This window comes from Hippocampus comes, unplaced genomic scaffold (genome assembly GCF_001891065.2).
Source record: "Hippocampus comes isolate QL1 unplaced genomic scaffold, H_comes_QL1_v1.1 scaffold261, whole genome shotgun sequence".
Taxonomy (NCBI): domain Eukaryota; kingdom Metazoa; phylum Chordata; class Actinopteri; order Syngnathiformes; family Syngnathidae; genus Hippocampus; species Hippocampus comes.
Window position 1 is genome coordinate 2,324,573 of NW_017805824.1, and position 15,472 is coordinate 2,340,044.

General features: G+C 42.0%; 1 protein-coding gene across 2 annotated transcripts in view; it reads right to left on the reverse strand.

The window, feature by feature from the left end:
- Positions 1 to 1,442: 1,442 nt before the first annotated feature.
- The window catches only part of ampd3a (adenosine monophosphate deaminase 3a), a 45,270-nt gene continuing 31,240 nt past the window's right edge, over positions 1,443 to 15,472 (reverse strand). The window contains exons 1-15 of one of the 2 annotated variants that reach the window (XM_019886641.1): positions 13,597 to 14,126; positions 8,983 to 9,205; positions 8,372 to 8,558; positions 7,474 to 7,639; positions 7,185 to 7,404; positions 6,752 to 6,881; positions 6,459 to 6,653; positions 6,253 to 6,384; positions 5,785 to 5,948; positions 5,578 to 5,704; positions 4,209 to 4,372; positions 4,007 to 4,127; positions 2,785 to 2,958; positions 2,449 to 2,559; positions 1,443 to 1,686 (exon numbers count right to left, since the gene is read on the reverse strand). In XM_019886641.1, the coding sequence (XP_019742200.1) occupies positions 1,513 to 1,686; positions 2,449 to 2,559; positions 2,785 to 2,958; positions 4,007 to 4,127; positions 4,209 to 4,372; positions 5,578 to 5,704; positions 5,785 to 5,948; positions 6,253 to 6,384; positions 6,459 to 6,653; positions 6,752 to 6,881; positions 7,185 to 7,404; positions 7,474 to 7,639; positions 8,372 to 8,558; positions 8,983 to 9,203 (2,286 nt within the window). In that variant the 5' untranslated portion in view covers positions 9,204 to 9,205; positions 13,597 to 14,126 and the 3' untranslated portion in view covers positions 1,443 to 1,512. Of the gene's footprint in view, positions 1,687 to 2,448; positions 2,560 to 2,784; positions 2,959 to 4,006; positions 4,128 to 4,208; positions 4,373 to 5,577; positions 5,705 to 5,784; positions 5,949 to 6,252; positions 6,385 to 6,458; positions 6,654 to 6,751; positions 6,882 to 7,184; positions 7,405 to 7,473; positions 7,640 to 8,371; positions 8,559 to 8,982; positions 9,206 to 13,596; positions 14,127 to 15,472 lie in introns of those variants that run through there. The other variant, XM_019886640.1, reaches the window with a different exon arrangement.

Below are 15,472 nucleotides of genomic sequence, written 5' to 3' on the forward strand. Positions count from 1 at the left end.
ACTATGGAAATGCTCCCAAATGTACAGTTCTGAATTTTACAGATTGATCACTGGGCATAAGCGAACCAGGCAGTCGCCAAGGGCGCTATCTGCTGGAAGGAGGCGCCAAAAGGCTTTGAAACAAAAACTGATCGTCATACTTTCCAACTTCCCGATTCAGACTCCCGAATTTCAAGCCTATCTCCTGCAGGTCCCAATCAGCAATTCCTCCCGCTGATCTCACCATTTTACAGTGAAGTCAACAGTTGACATCGTGGAGGAATGTCAACTGTCCCCCTCTTTCCTGGGAGAAGTGGGTGAAGGGGTTTGCTTGCTCGGACTCACTGTTAGCCAAGCATCCAGCGACAACTCATTTCTCTAATGATTCCTCTGGCAAGTTTCCCCCCCACTTGTTTTTTTTACATGACGCCCCAACTTCAAAAATGACATCCTCCTGGTCAATGACACTGGAGACCATGTGTGTCTGGTTTTGTTACATTTAACTGCAGTGTTTGATCCGGTGGATCACAGTATTCTGTTTGCAAGCACTAGGTAGGCATTAGTGGTAGTGCCCTTGAATGGTTTAGATCCTATTTGGCGAACAGATCTTTTTGTCTGTGATTGGCTGGCAACCAGTTCAGGGTGTCCCCCACCTACTGCCCGAAGACTGCTGGCATAGGCGCCAGTACCCCCCACGACCCTTGTGAGGATAAAGCGGATCGGAAAATGGATGGATGGATCTTTTTGTGTTAAATTTGGTTGTTCTGAGTCCCACACTGCCTCACTGTCATATGGTGTTCCGCAGGGTTCAATTGTGGGGCTTCTGCTTTCTTCATCATATCTGCTCCCTTTGGGTTCCATCTTAAGGAAACATGGTATTTTTTTCCACTGCTATGTGGTCAGATGTATGTACAGATACTTTGAAAAAGTAATTAATGCCTTCATCACATCTCGGCTGGATTACTGTAATGCAATTTAGTTTGCCAGCCAATCCTCCATCAAGCGTCTCCAGTTGGTGCAAAATGCTACTCCTCACCTCTTGACTGGTACACGAAAGAGGGAGCACATAATTCCTACTCTGGTTCCCTTCACTGGCGTCCTGTACATTTTAAGAGTTCTTTATAAGATTCTATTTGTTTTCAAATCTTTAAATCGCCCCGCCCCACCTTACATCTTTCCTGAGCTCCTCCACCCCTAATCTACTGCCCGGTACCTCAGGTCTGGGGACCAGACGCTATTAGCGGTACTGAGGACTAGGCGAAGGCTCAGAGGAGATTGAGACTTTTCTGTTCTCGGTCCCTGTCTTTGTAATGACCTACACCTAGATGTGAGACAAGCCGCCAAATTTGTAATGTGTGTGAAAGAATTTTATAGGTGTGTGAGAGCATTTCAGTGTGTGTGTGTGTGTGTGTGTGTGTGTGTGTGTGTGTGTGTGCGTGTGTGTGTGTGTGTGTGTGTGTGTGTGTGTGTGTGTGTGTGTGTGTGCGTGCGTGTGTGTATGAGTATTTAGTAATCCCAAATAATGTCCCTTATTCACGCAAGAGAATTTATGGCTTCTGACTTGACAGCGTCCACAAGGAAACTGAGTTCATTGCACAGAGTTTCATGTCGGTAGGCCATGCGGATCTGAGCCACGTTGGTGCGGCGAATGTCATTTCCTTCGGGTCCATCTTTCAAGTAATCCACCCCCAAAAAGTGTTTCTTGTCCTGGAAATTAAAATACCAAATGATCACTCCTCTGGCACCCGAGTCAACAGCTTATGGTCTACTGCAAAGTCATAGAAAATCGGTAGGTATTTTAAAGTAAAATAGAATGCAATCAGCCTTTATTACTACCGTAATGGGGAAATTCTGGTTTTACGGTCGTGGCAGAGAAGAATGCTAATATTTTGACTCTCTGGGCTCTAAGCTGGTCTTTTGTGTTCACCTTGCTTCTTTTTTCATCTAACCGCAAAATTAAATGTAAAGTATGGCAATATTTACAATCGTATGCAATGGGAATGAGTGGAATGAGCAGCAATGCATGTACAGTCCTTATGCACAAATAATACATTTGCAAATACATGTATGAATGCCTAATAAGTTATTTGCCGTATACTGTTCATACAAAAGTGAATGTGAACAACAAGAACAGCCAGCATCATTACAGCTAACAAAACAAGGTAAAACTCTGATTTAATTTCCCTATTATCACAACAGCCAACTTTCATTTTGTAAATTTTTTCCAATTTATTCCCATAAATTACTGTTAATAATCGTTTCCAAGTTAGAAAATTCCCATAATTTTGCAACCCTGCGTGGCATAGGTGTCAAAGTCAAGGCCTGAGGGCCAGATCGACTCCATGTTTTTATCTAAAATACCCAATTACTAATTGTCTTTACTTTTAAAAACACTGAGCTATTGAAGGCATATTTTGTTACAAAAATGAGTTTGACCCACCTGCTACCGAATACAACCTGAAACTGTACCTGGTCAGAGAGTCCACATTGCAGCACGCTGTTTCTAGCTATTTCACACACATCACACGTGCTGAGCTTCCACAGCTGAGCTGCTATTGCGTATTCCTCCATCAGTGGCTCCTGTCAACACAGGAAGCTCAGTCTTAGTAGTTGTAGATTCTTGTGAAATAATGACATTATACAGTTCTAATAGTTGTCATCGAGCGCCCCACTAGCAGTACAAATAGCGCAAATATGTCAGCCAATCAACAAATGTCAATCTTCCGTAGTTTTATTCCAGTGACTTGAGTCACTGTGAAGTGAAATGCAGGCCTGAACCCATACAAACAATTACTGCGGTGTTACCTTAGTGTAGTGGAACTGCATTGGGTCGTCTGTAGACAAGGACACGCAGAGACCTTTGTGCAGGAACTCTCGCAGAGGGTTTTTCGAGTATTCCAAGAACAGGCTGTTGTTACTCAATGGAGACATCGCAATGGGCACTTGGGCCAAGTAGTACAGATACTGAAGCACGGGGCTCTAGAAGTGGGCCATAAAAACAAATGCGCTGTTTTATGTATTATAAAATGGGGCAAGTTAATTTGTGTTGATAGCTGTTGCGCAAATTCCAAATCTAGATTGTTAAAGTTGTTTATTTTAGTCAGTTTGCTATGCTGCAGTGGTGACCGGTCAATGGAGGGCGCTAGGGCACTCTGCCACCACTGGCGGTGGTCACCATCTTTGCTTTTTATGAAAACGAAGAGAAAGATACAAATTTTGACAGTGAAATAATATTTTGAATTGTGTTTATCTATTTTATGAGTTGCATGATGAAAACTAGATAATCACTATAATGACTAAAGTTGTTTTGCTGTTGTTTGAAATCATGACGCGCTTCAGGTCTTGGGTGCGCATATCTTCACCCACTGACACCCATTAAATGGTGGACATGCGTAGTACTTCCTCTTCAATGCAATGGATAAGGCCAAGGTGGGGTACTGAATTCCAGCGCAACGAGGTGACTTCCTGGCTCGTTTTCTGTGCACACAGTGCTTTGGCATTGACATGTCCATTGTTCAGGAAATACTGTTTATGTATTTCAAGTTTGACATTTCATTCCACCGCTGCGATTTAGAGGGCATGCTAAGATTGGTCACTAGTTTACTCTTCTGCGGACTTGGTGTAGTCGTGCTTACTCAATCATATTAGTCATTCAGACTACTTACTTAGTTAATTACTTACAAGACAAGACACTGAAGATAAGACTGAAATGTTGGTAGGGGGGTTTCTCTGTCTGACGGTTGCTTAGTGTGAAGCAGACATGTTTTATTAAGTTGTTGCTTGCACTATGCCACACCATGTAGGCCCTGCTATCCAGCTGCCTCAGGAGGGTCGTTGGAAACTGACTTGTTATCACTTGTGTTAAGTTGAGTGGTCAGTGCCAAAGCCAACAAACCCCTGAAGCAGTTGACGACTTTGCTAGTTTGGAAAACTCCTTAAACTGCCGCTATGATGTTAATAACATTCAGCTGATTTTAGTCCGTGCGGGTCGTTGATTAACAGAATACATCAGGTCAGTGTAAAGTACCTTCTTCAAGTTGAGCCCATGTGAGATGTTGTCTGCTGTGAGGAAGGCAGAGACCAGATGAGTGACAGAGCCTGCTTCTCCACAGTGCGGACGAAACTGGAAGGTGCTCAGACCACGTTCCCTGCAGACCCCACAAGGTGAAAACTACATGCTCTCAACAACACAGATTATCCGACAAGATCCTGGAGGAATAAGCTCTTACTTTCTGAGATTGTTGAGGACCATGATGTTTGCATACATGTGAAAGACGTAGTAGCTGTATGGAGGGTTGTCATCTCCGGTCCACTGTTCTGGCTTTGGGCTCCTGAATGAGAACATGTGATCGCTGTGTTTGGACTCATCATCTACACTGTCAAACCCCGATACCTGTGGAGGGAAAACAAATGCGTCACAGGTGCAAATGATTATTTCCTTGTGGTGAGTGACAAGGGCTGCCTGAATACTGACTACAAAAGATCATGTTTTTTTATGTGTGTGACATGAGTGTGACTCCTTCAATATTTTTGGAAAACAAGAAAAAAACTCAATTTTTAGAACACACGTTGGTATTTTTTATTGGGTCTTTTTCCTTTTGCATACTTGTTCACCCATCGTGGATATCAATCCATCCATATTCCAATCCGCTTTATCCTCACGCGGGTCGCGGGGGATGCTGGAGCCTATCCCAGCTGTCTTCGGGCAGTAGGCGGGGGAAACCCTGAACGGGTTGCCAGCCAATCGCAGGGCACACAGAGACAAACAACCATCCGTGCTCACACTCACACCTAGGGACAATTTGGAGTGTTCAATCAGCCTGCCATGCATGTTTTTGGCATGTGGGAGGAAACCGGAGGACCCGGAGAAAACCCACGCAGGCCCGGGGAGAACATGCAAACTCCACACATGGAGGCCACAGCCGGAATCAAACCCTGAACCTCTGCACTGTGAGGTTGACGCGCTAACCACTGGATCAGCGGGCCACCCTACAATATCAATTTTTTTTAAATCAATGTGTTTCTTAAAATGTTGTTTTTTTCTTATTTTCCCTAAATATTGAAAAATTACTCGACGATATATCAAAATGGTACATTTGTAAAGGATTTAAATTTCATGGTAAATTCTCAAATTTGGAATTGGTACAGCCGGCAGTTTTCCAATGTTCCAAGTTGTTAAACTTAATCTTGTAAACTCATTTTATCAAATATGCTGTCAGATCAATATATAGTACATCAACATTTATTTTACAATCAATGTTATCGTGCACTGATTTGGTGGAATGGCCTTGATCTAGTACTGCAGATTCTGAAAGCCTTGGGCAGATTACATTGAAATGCTTAGAAAGGAAGAGAAAAAAGTATTGGGAATAAATTAGTACAATGCAATGGATCAGATACTAGAATGTAGGTTGTAAATGTCAGTACTTCTAATAGTGTGTAAGCTGACAAAGAAGGCATCGAAACAGGGGGTCTAAAATGTATTATAATTGCTGATCATTGTGGAATTTGGATGAAATAACGTAATTCTATTAAGAAACACATTTTTTTCTATGACAGCAAATGTTAAAATGACCAACAGCATACTGTACTACTTACATATTTGAGGAAAACATGAAGTTCTTTATGACTCTGTGGGTGGATGGTTGCCTCAAAGAGGGGAAGGAATATATTCTGCAGCATCTTGGCAAAATTAGGCACCAGCTTCTTTGACTTAAAAATGTCACTAAACACATACAAAATACTTTCTCATCAAGGAAATCTTGAAAATCTTTGGAACTGGTCCGATAAATAAAGAGGACTCACTATATTCTCGGCACTTGAATCATCCACCTCATGTTGGGAGAGTACACTTTGTGGTGAATGAACCACTTGGCCAGGTTATGCCACTCCTCTGGAGCGCGGCCGTAGATGGATAAGCGTGGCTCTGCGTGCTGGTATTTACTTTCCTCCAAGTCATGGGACACTTCCTGTTCATGGGAGAGATGGAATGTGACCAAAACAACGTGCTCTGCTCTGTATATTTAACCCTTTCAGGGACAGCTGTTACTACAGTGGACAGTTTATCATGTTATCAGGTTACAGTATATCATTATTGGTGCAAGGAATGGTTAATACAGTGGTGCCTTCACAGACAAGTCTAAATTGCTCCTTCACCACATTGTGTTTCTTCATAAGAAAGAAGGCACTCTATAATATTGTACTTCATCAAAAGATCCAGTAACCGTAAAACTTTCAGGTGGGCACAAAACTGCCAACTATGACTCTATTTACCTTGATTATGCGAGCAAAATACTCGCCATTGAGATGGTTGTCCGTTTTGAGAAAAATTTCTCGGAGTTCACTGGCTCCAACGGGATTATACTTGGAATTGAATTTATCAAAGCGATGGAATGTATGCCTTCCCTGTAGAGATTAATGAGCAGTCACAACTTTTTTAATATAGATATATTGGCAAATAGTGATGTTCTCTTCCTTACAGCATGCACATCCAGGGAGTCCACAGTAAGGTCATAGGGGTCCATGTTGAGCCTGTGGAACACCTGCTCAAGAGTCATCTCCTGCCCAGCGTTTTCCATGACCACCCGGTCGGAATCGGTGTTGTATGTTTTCTGAATGAACGTCAGCAGGTGCTTCTGAGACATGCATGCAGCTGCATGAATGTGTGTATCCACCTGTATGAAAAACAGTGTTATTTTTTTATTTTTTATTTTTTTTCAAAAGAGGGCACGATTGATGGTCCCATTGCCCATGTGTTCGGAAGCATATCGACCTTTCTCACGTTGTAGAAATCTCGGTGTGGAACACTTTTTAGTTCCTTGAGCTCAGCCATCTCATTGAGCATTTCATGGAGGTGGAATTTGGAACTCAAGAAATTGAGTCGCCTGTGACAGTAGGTTTTCCTAAAAAAAATCAGAAATCGGCAGGTTCAGGAATTTGGGGGTTTTGAAGTTGCAAAGTGTCAAAAATGGAGAGAATAATCAAAATCAAAGAAATGCTTTTGTTGGTATGCTCAACAAGGTCAAATGTGTCACATGGTGGATCGGCGGCATTTTGGGAATGGTTGCGAATCGCAGGTACGGACAACTAAAGTAGGGCTCAGTAGAATAGGAATTGTTTTTGTGAACCCGTTTCCCCTATAGTGATACTACAACATCAATCCAACTGGCATAGGTCATTAGCTGTCAGTTTGTTGTGCAACTTACGTGGGTCCATCTGCAATCATTGCCAGCACATGACCAAGGTCGATAGCAAAGGTCTCCAGATTTGGATAAGGAAGGTCATGCGGACGATTTTTTCTGAGATCCTCAGCGGTATCATACACGTGCACTATTCCATCCAACAGTCGTAGTTCATATGTCAGGTTCTCTGGGATGTTTTCCAGACTGTATGGATCCTCATCCTCTGTTGGACATGGGCACATATCTGAAGACCCAAGACAAAGTTAGTCTTCCACCAACCCAAGTCATCTTGTTTGCTCACGAATTTTAAAACCTGGCTGAACTTCCTCCTCTTCACTCCATCTGACGTTTTCAGCCCTGCGAAGGAACTGCGCTGCAGTTCTGCAGAATCTGTGGTAGGCCAGTTTGGAATATTTCTCCCGAATCAGCAGAGCCTTGAGAAGACTTTTGGCTGCCTGTTCATAGTCTTCCACTGTGATCTGAATCAAGTATGAAGATGAGCATTAGTAATGAGTTAGTAGTCATGTGAATTCAGACTTTTTTTTTTTTATAACTTGATCACACGATAAGAACAAAAGTATTCATACACCGTTCATATTGAAATAATCTGTGAAGATCTGTGTTGTGTTGCTTTAGGATTTAGAGTTTTGGTTTTTTTTGCCATGTTTCCCCGGTGCCCCTTTTTTCATGTCTTGTCTTGCTCATTAGGTTTTTGTTTCCACCAGTTCTCATGAGTTTGCTCTCATGTGTGAACGAATCCACTCTCTGGAGCTACTCGTGTCCTCATTGCCTCGTCAATTAAGGATTTTCTTCAGGGTTGGTAAAATGTTGGACAGGTAAAATGTTGAAATTGTTCAAAAACCTAAAATTTGCTACGCTGGCAGACATTCGCTGCTCAGTGAGATACAAGCTTTACTCACAGAAATCTCAAATTGCTTGACAAATTCAGTTGGTTGCTGTCCTGTGAAAAAACACTTCCGAAATGCGGACATCCCATTAACGTTTAAAAAAAATGGACATAGGTATTTTTAACAGCATGAGTTGACACATACTTGTGACATCCTCTGATCTAAACTTTTTTTAAAACGCACATTAGTTTGTTTTTTTTGTGGGAGAAAGGCTTTTAATGTGAAATATTGAACTGATATTGCATCTATAGTCATCACTGTATAGTGTGTGTGAGCCAATCCTGCTCTTCCTGCTGCACTCACTCCTGCACAGTAATCACCACTAATTGTGACCCTTTGGTAATCAGGACAGTATTCTGGCACAGATGAGCAGAGGGAGCTGGAGCTGGCTGACATGTATGGCGTAGCAGCCCCTGGCCATATCCAGTCTGGATTCCCTGAGTGCTGTATGGACATGGACTGGGAACGAATCATCTTCAAGCTTTTGCGCCTGTAAAATGAAAAAAACACAATTAAATCACTATAAAGGTCAGTCTGGTGTCTGAACTTCAAAATGGACATATGGCCACACAATTTAGAAATTTGTCAAAATCAAAAGTCTACCTTTTTGTAGGTTCGCAGTTTGGAATTGACTTTCTTTATGCAACCGATTCTCTATTTGTTGAAAAACTAGCCTGTTTGTTTCAACTGTTTGTGTGCCTGGGCCAAAGTACCGTACTGAAGAGTATTAGTTTGGAGTCTTGGTGCAAGTCAATTGATGAGCTTCATTGAAGCAAAAGTAGCGTAGTGAAGTTAAATTATGAATATCGTATATGTGGTCAATGTTGAGTCCAAGCCGCTTCTGTCCAAATTTGGTCAGTTTCATTGTTTTCCACAAATCTTTTCTATTGGTCAGGCCTACAAGTGAGGTATACCTTTTGGCGCTTTCCTCAGAATGCTGTTCCGCCAACTCCTTAAGCAGTTCATGCTCTTTGGCTTGCTGCAGGCCAATGGGGCAGTCCTCGGGCACCGTGAACATAGATAATGCATCCTTATTGTCCTCTTCTTTCAGGGCCGACGCGTACACCTTTTCCGCCAGGAGTTGGGTCTCCTCCTCAGCCTGACTGAGAGTTACCTTGGGGAATTGGCGAGGCATGTCTGCACGTTAGAAGAAGCCAGAGAAAAGTAAGTGGCAACGTATAAAATTGCGTGTGTACAATACAGTGGGCGAGTCCTCCCCCCCTTACTCAGACAGGAGTTTGACTAGGTTGTACTGTTTTGTAAACAAGAAAATCCTCACATGGGACACTTTGTGACATGATGAGGGCAGGCTGCTGCCATACAGCACCGCCTGGGGATAGTGAATTGTTCCTAATCTCCTGAAGACCTCACCATTTCTAATATGCATGTAGTACGCGCTCGTTCTAACCAGTAAGACAATTCAATGCAGTAGCACAGTGACAAGGACACATCTGGAGAACCACTGTTTGTTACGAGTAACATTTTTCCACTACTATATGACATTTCTGCACATTAGCAGGACAGCTTTTGCATACTAGTAGGACAGCTACATGTTATAAGTGAGTACGAGTGAAGCATTTGATGTTCGTGAAATTTTGGCTGGTAAATTAGTAGTATACAATTGTCAACTAGTGCGTAGTTTTGCCATGTAATTGTCCTACTAGCATATCACAGTTGTTCTTCTAGTGAAGACAAAGAGCATACAGCCCGAACGGACAACGTGAGTCCCCCTTCTAATGGGAGGGGCCATAGGGGCCGGGTGCAATGTGTGCTGGGCGGCAGCCTTGGCGCTCCGATTCTTGGCTACAGAAACCAGCTCTCGGGAAATGAATGTCACCTCTCTGGCAGAGAAGGAGTCTCAGCTGGTGTGAGGCGAAGAAGCTCCGACAAGACATAGTCGGGCTCACCTCGACAGCTTGGGCTCTGATAACAGTCCTCTTCAGAAGGTTTGGGCTCTCTTCCACTCTCAAGCGGCCCACAGAGAGACGCGCCCAGCAGGTGTGAGCATACTTATTACCCCTGTAGTGATTCCCCTATCCTGGAAAGGAGGAGCTGACACCCTCACCTACGGTCATGAGGTGTGAGGTCGTGACCGAAAGAACAAGATCCCACACACAAGTGGGGTTCAGGGTTTCTGGGCTCTCCATTAAAGTTAGGATGAGAAGCTCGGGCATTTCTGAGGGACTTAGAGTCGAGCTGCTGCTCCTCAGCATTTAGAGGAGCCGGCCGGGTGAGGTGGCATCTGGTTAAGCAATGTCAGACAGTAGTGGAAGGTGACGGAAAAAAAACACCAATAGACATAGTCATTCGATTAGTGGACCAGAGTTGTTCTAAGAGTGTGTTGAACTGTCTTACTAGTGAGGACAAAGCGCGTATGAGTACATGAACAATTCGGCGCACTAACAGGATATTGAATAAATGTTCAAACGGCTCGCCATAGATCAGAGACTGGCTGAGTTGAATGTTATTTAAGCCAGTGTTCCACTCTCTGAGAGTGCATCCGGGAAGAACACTGTCCAGACAAGTGTGTATTGCTGGAGCGCATTATCACGAAATGGGATAGGCTCATATTGTTGTATTGATCTGCAAATGGCGACCTTTTCAATTATTCAGTAACACGAATGAGAATATATATAACTTTCACAAGCAATCTCTTTTGCTGACTAACTTTTGGTCGTCACGTTGGTGATTACCAACTTGCACTAGAGGGATAGAATGTTAAAAAAAAACAACAACAACAAGAACCTAATATACAGTATTCCACAAACATGAGTACAACACCCTCACATTTTTCAACCTTCTGTCAAGCATGGTGGTCAAGCATTTGCTGTGTCACTGAAGTAGAGCATTATCAACTTGCAGCAGGGCAGTATCTCACACACACACACACACACACACACACACACACACACACACACACACACACACACACACACACACACACACACACCTGTTTAGACATTAATGTCCATGTGTTGAGTTACTTTTTAGGGGACAGTAACTGTTATACGAGCTATACATTCCCGCAGACAGGCTACAGTAACACTGAATAAAAAAATTTGAATTCTTCAAAATGCACTCATTTTAATACAGTACAGTATAATTAATATGGGTTTCTTTCATCGTAGAGTCAGTAGATTCAGGATTTCTGTTGATGACTGTCAAATCACAAGGAATGGTTCAAATACTTCCAGGAAACATGTTTTATTCATTGTTACTGTTGCCTGTCAGCGGCAAAACGGATATGATTTAATGGCACAATCTTTCGAGGAGCAAGCTAATGGTGCTCTCTCTGTTCCTCGTAGCAATTGTGGCAAAGACTGCTCTAGCGTTGGGTTTGTTTGTATGCACTGTAAATGTGAAATGCAGACAGGACCATAAATTTCTTCATTCATTATTTCCCACTGAAATGTGTTAATCCCATAGGAGTCAGTACATTACTGGGCCCAAAAGCTTCATCACCAGACAAGCACTAAGGAAGCTGTCGAGAGGAGTCGTTTCACTTTTTCCAGAGGCACCACTTGTTGCTTTGAAAAAGTAACGATTCCTCTTCTCATCTGTTCTTTCCCAGGAGACATCAAGATCATTGCAAAATACAATAAACTGCACTGAGTCGTGAAGATAGGACCGCCTGACTGTGATTAAAAAAATAGAATAATTTAATCAATACATACACTACTAGTATTTGTAATAGTTCTTGTTCACACAATTATTTCAGAAAGTGGTCGGTGCACAGAATAAAATCATCTGGATCCAGATACATTTGATATGCAGTCCACTTAAAATATATATTATGCCTGTCAAAGTTCAAGCATTAACTGTGGAGATTAATTTAAATTTTTTCAAGTTTTTTTTCACCCAACTCAGTTAACTTGGTTTTATTTACTTACTGTAACAGCATATAACCTCTGCTCAAATGTGCAGCCAAACTTTGAGGAATCACTGGCACGAACGTGGACAACCACAGACTTTTGGTAGTTTTTCTTTATTTTATTTGATTGACACTTGTTGGATAAATGTAAAGTGATATGCACACTTTGCAAAGTCAAATTGGTATACCATATTACTTCTATGTCTTTCGTCTATCATGTTCGAGCAAAATACACTGGAAGTTTCCTCTCAACTCAACACTGCTGGATGATGGTCCTCATGGGCAGAATTAAACATGGGAGCGAGAAGTTTTGAGAATTGATTAAGAAGAATTTAAGAAGGATGCCTGTAAAAATGAGACGGTTTTGATTGTTTTGTTCAACACTAGTTTTTTACAGGAGAAGAACTGTATTCAAGAATCAAAGTAAGATATTAGAACAGTGTTTGGATTTATGTATACTTTAATTGATGATTTTACATTCGGAAATTGGAGTACAGTACTTGAAGAAAACACATGAATGCCAGGGGAGAACATGTAAACTCCACACAGGACCCCCAGACCTCTGCACTGTGAGGTGGACGTTTTAACCAGTCCTCCGCCATAATAATTTTCTCTGGTATTCATTTTACAACCACTTTATTGCTGTGCTTGTATAGTTGTGAACTACGCAACATCGGTATGAGAGCCGTTTCTAATATTTTTGGTAATCGGGCTGTTACCTCTAGTGTGAAAATATTTTGAGAGCTGTATTCTAGCTTTGGGTCAGCAGGGGGCAGCTTAATATCATCGTGACTAGTCCGTTTTAGAATTGCTGTTAAATCTGATTGTAAACTACATTCGGCCATAACATGCATGGCCACTTTCAGTTTAATGAGAATCACTCCAAAATTCTCCCGTTACAGTCTCATTCTTATATTTGTTGTCCACATTTAGCGACATGGCAGTCAATTAGAAAACACGCTAATGATGGTGCAATGAGGGTCAAGTAGAAGCAAAATAATAATCCTTCCTTCCATTTTCTAACTGATTTATGACAAAAGGCAGGCTACATCCTGGACTAACCAGGTTGCCAGTCAGTCACAGGGTGCGAACTGTAGGCCTATGGACAGACAATCATGAAGACATTGCTCACACTCAGTGGCGACAACACAAATAATATATAAACTTATTGGTACTGTAGATGAATACCAGTCTGGCAGTGTGCATCAAAACTGAGCATTATTTTGTTTGTAAAGACAGAATTAGATTTCTGTTCTATACATCATTGGATTGTGCATGTAAGAAGAAAGCAAATAATGAATAAAAACTTACCGTATTTAAGCCTGACTGTTGTGTTGAACAACTTTAATGGTATTAATCGTATTCAAGATTATGCATTCAAACTAGCACCAAAGATGAGCCTTTGTAAAATTTACTGTGTTGTATCTGTTTTAAATATCATTAGATTATGAGTGAAATTTATTACAAGTCAAGGTCTACATCCTTGGTTAGTGTGAGAATGTTGACTAAATTGAATCACTCCAGAGATGCCAACAACATACTGCAGTGATCTTTCAGTTGGAATGTGGATTGTGCATGCATTATCACAAAGCTTTTTTTGCTAAACAAGACCCGTCAGCACGATTACAGGCAGGATTTTTCAAATGAGTTCACTCACCGCTTCAGATTTTGAAGTGTTAATAAATAGCGGACATGTCTCCTTTTGAGAATCAACAACTCACGCCTCATTCAAGTATTTGATACCTCATCCACCACCCTGCAAGTCCACGTCAGTCCACCCTTAACTCCTTCATTGCCGTAGCTTGCTGCAAAAACATCAGCCTGATAAATAGGGCTCAATAAATGGGAATATTCTCATAGTATTAAAGGTTTTGTTTCAAATTAAAATGTGCGGCTGAAATATACACGTGAAAGAGCATACTCCTTGTAAGGACATCAAATTATATGCCTATCTTTTCAGATCGATTCAACGCAGATGAAGACATTGACAGTAAAGATTTACCTGATCGGTGTACGGAAAGATTTCATCAAACATGATGAGTGTGTGAGAGTGTTACCCAATTGAACACCCGTTTTTCCTGTTCATACCACCTGAAACCTTGTCACTCTGAGTCATGTGACCCCAGGAGGGGAAATGGCCAATTGGCCTCAATTTGGACATTTGCCACTCAGGGGTGAACTCACCCTTGTTGTCAACCGTTAGACATTTCTGGCTGTGTCAAGAATTACTTTGAGATGTACTTTGCAACGTTATACAAAGTATACACCGACTTGTTTACATCATAGCAAAGTATCGTTTCTTCATCGCTGTCTCATGAGAAGATGAAATCAAATTCAAACAAAAATTTGAGATACTGTAGGGTACTGTGCAGTAAATGTTGTATCTATACGTGAATAGAATTCCATCCCATGTCAGTGTGCATGATCCTGCTACATGTATCCAAATTCCCAATTTGAAGGCTCCCTCAAATGCATCCCCCAAATTCCGACAAAAGAAAAATCTTCTTTTCCTTCTTCATCAAATATAGCACGGCAGGGTGTTCGAAAGATTGCACTATGCCCTTTCCTTTTTTCATTCATTCATTTTCCGATCCGCTTATCCTCACAAGGGTCGCGGGGGTTGCTGGAGCCTATCCCAGCCATCTTCGGGCACACCCTGAACCAGTTGCCAGCCAATCGCAGGGCACACAGAGACGAACAACCATCCGCACTCACACTCACACCTAGGGACAATTTAGAGTGTTCAATCAGCCTGCCATGCATGTTTTTGCAATGTGGGAGGAAACCGGAGTACCCAAAGAAAACCCACACAGGCCTGGGGAGAACATGCAAACCCCACACAGGGAGGCCGGAGCTGGAAATGAACCCGGTACCTCTGCACTGTGAGGTTACATCCTTTTTTTTTTTCTTTTCATTTAATTCTCAGGTATCATTGAGATAGATGTAAGGCCACCCACATTTGACAGTTTGGGCTGAACATTTCTTTTAATTGGTTGCCATAATGCCTGAATAGAGCTGATGAAACATCATCTCAAGCTGATGTTCACTTCAAAGCTCCTTGTGGAGTCCCTGTAAATGACATAGACTTCCTGCTGGGGCCATAAGCAGCCAAAGGCCCCATAGTCCCTGATTTAGCCGGCAGTGTTTAGAATATGAGGCTAATCCTCTCAGTCCAGGTTATCAGTGTACTTTAGAGTTGGCTTGAGAGTACTGACGTTGAGCCGCTCATATCGCCTTAATGGACATCAGAGTTGGCACAACTGATTATGCACTTGCCCTCTCCTCCCATTAGTAGTGCGCCGTCAACGAACACATCAGTTATCTGAAGATTATTATTCTCTTTAACTCAACTCAACTCAACTCAACTGTATTTATAGAGCACTTTCAAACAGCCATCGCTGCATACAAAGTGCTGTACATGGAGCAAATTAACATATACAACAAACAGTAAAGCAAATCGGTAATAAAAACAGTAGAAAGCACCAAACAGCAAAACCAAGAACAATCTAAGTCATGCTGAGTCAAATGCCAAA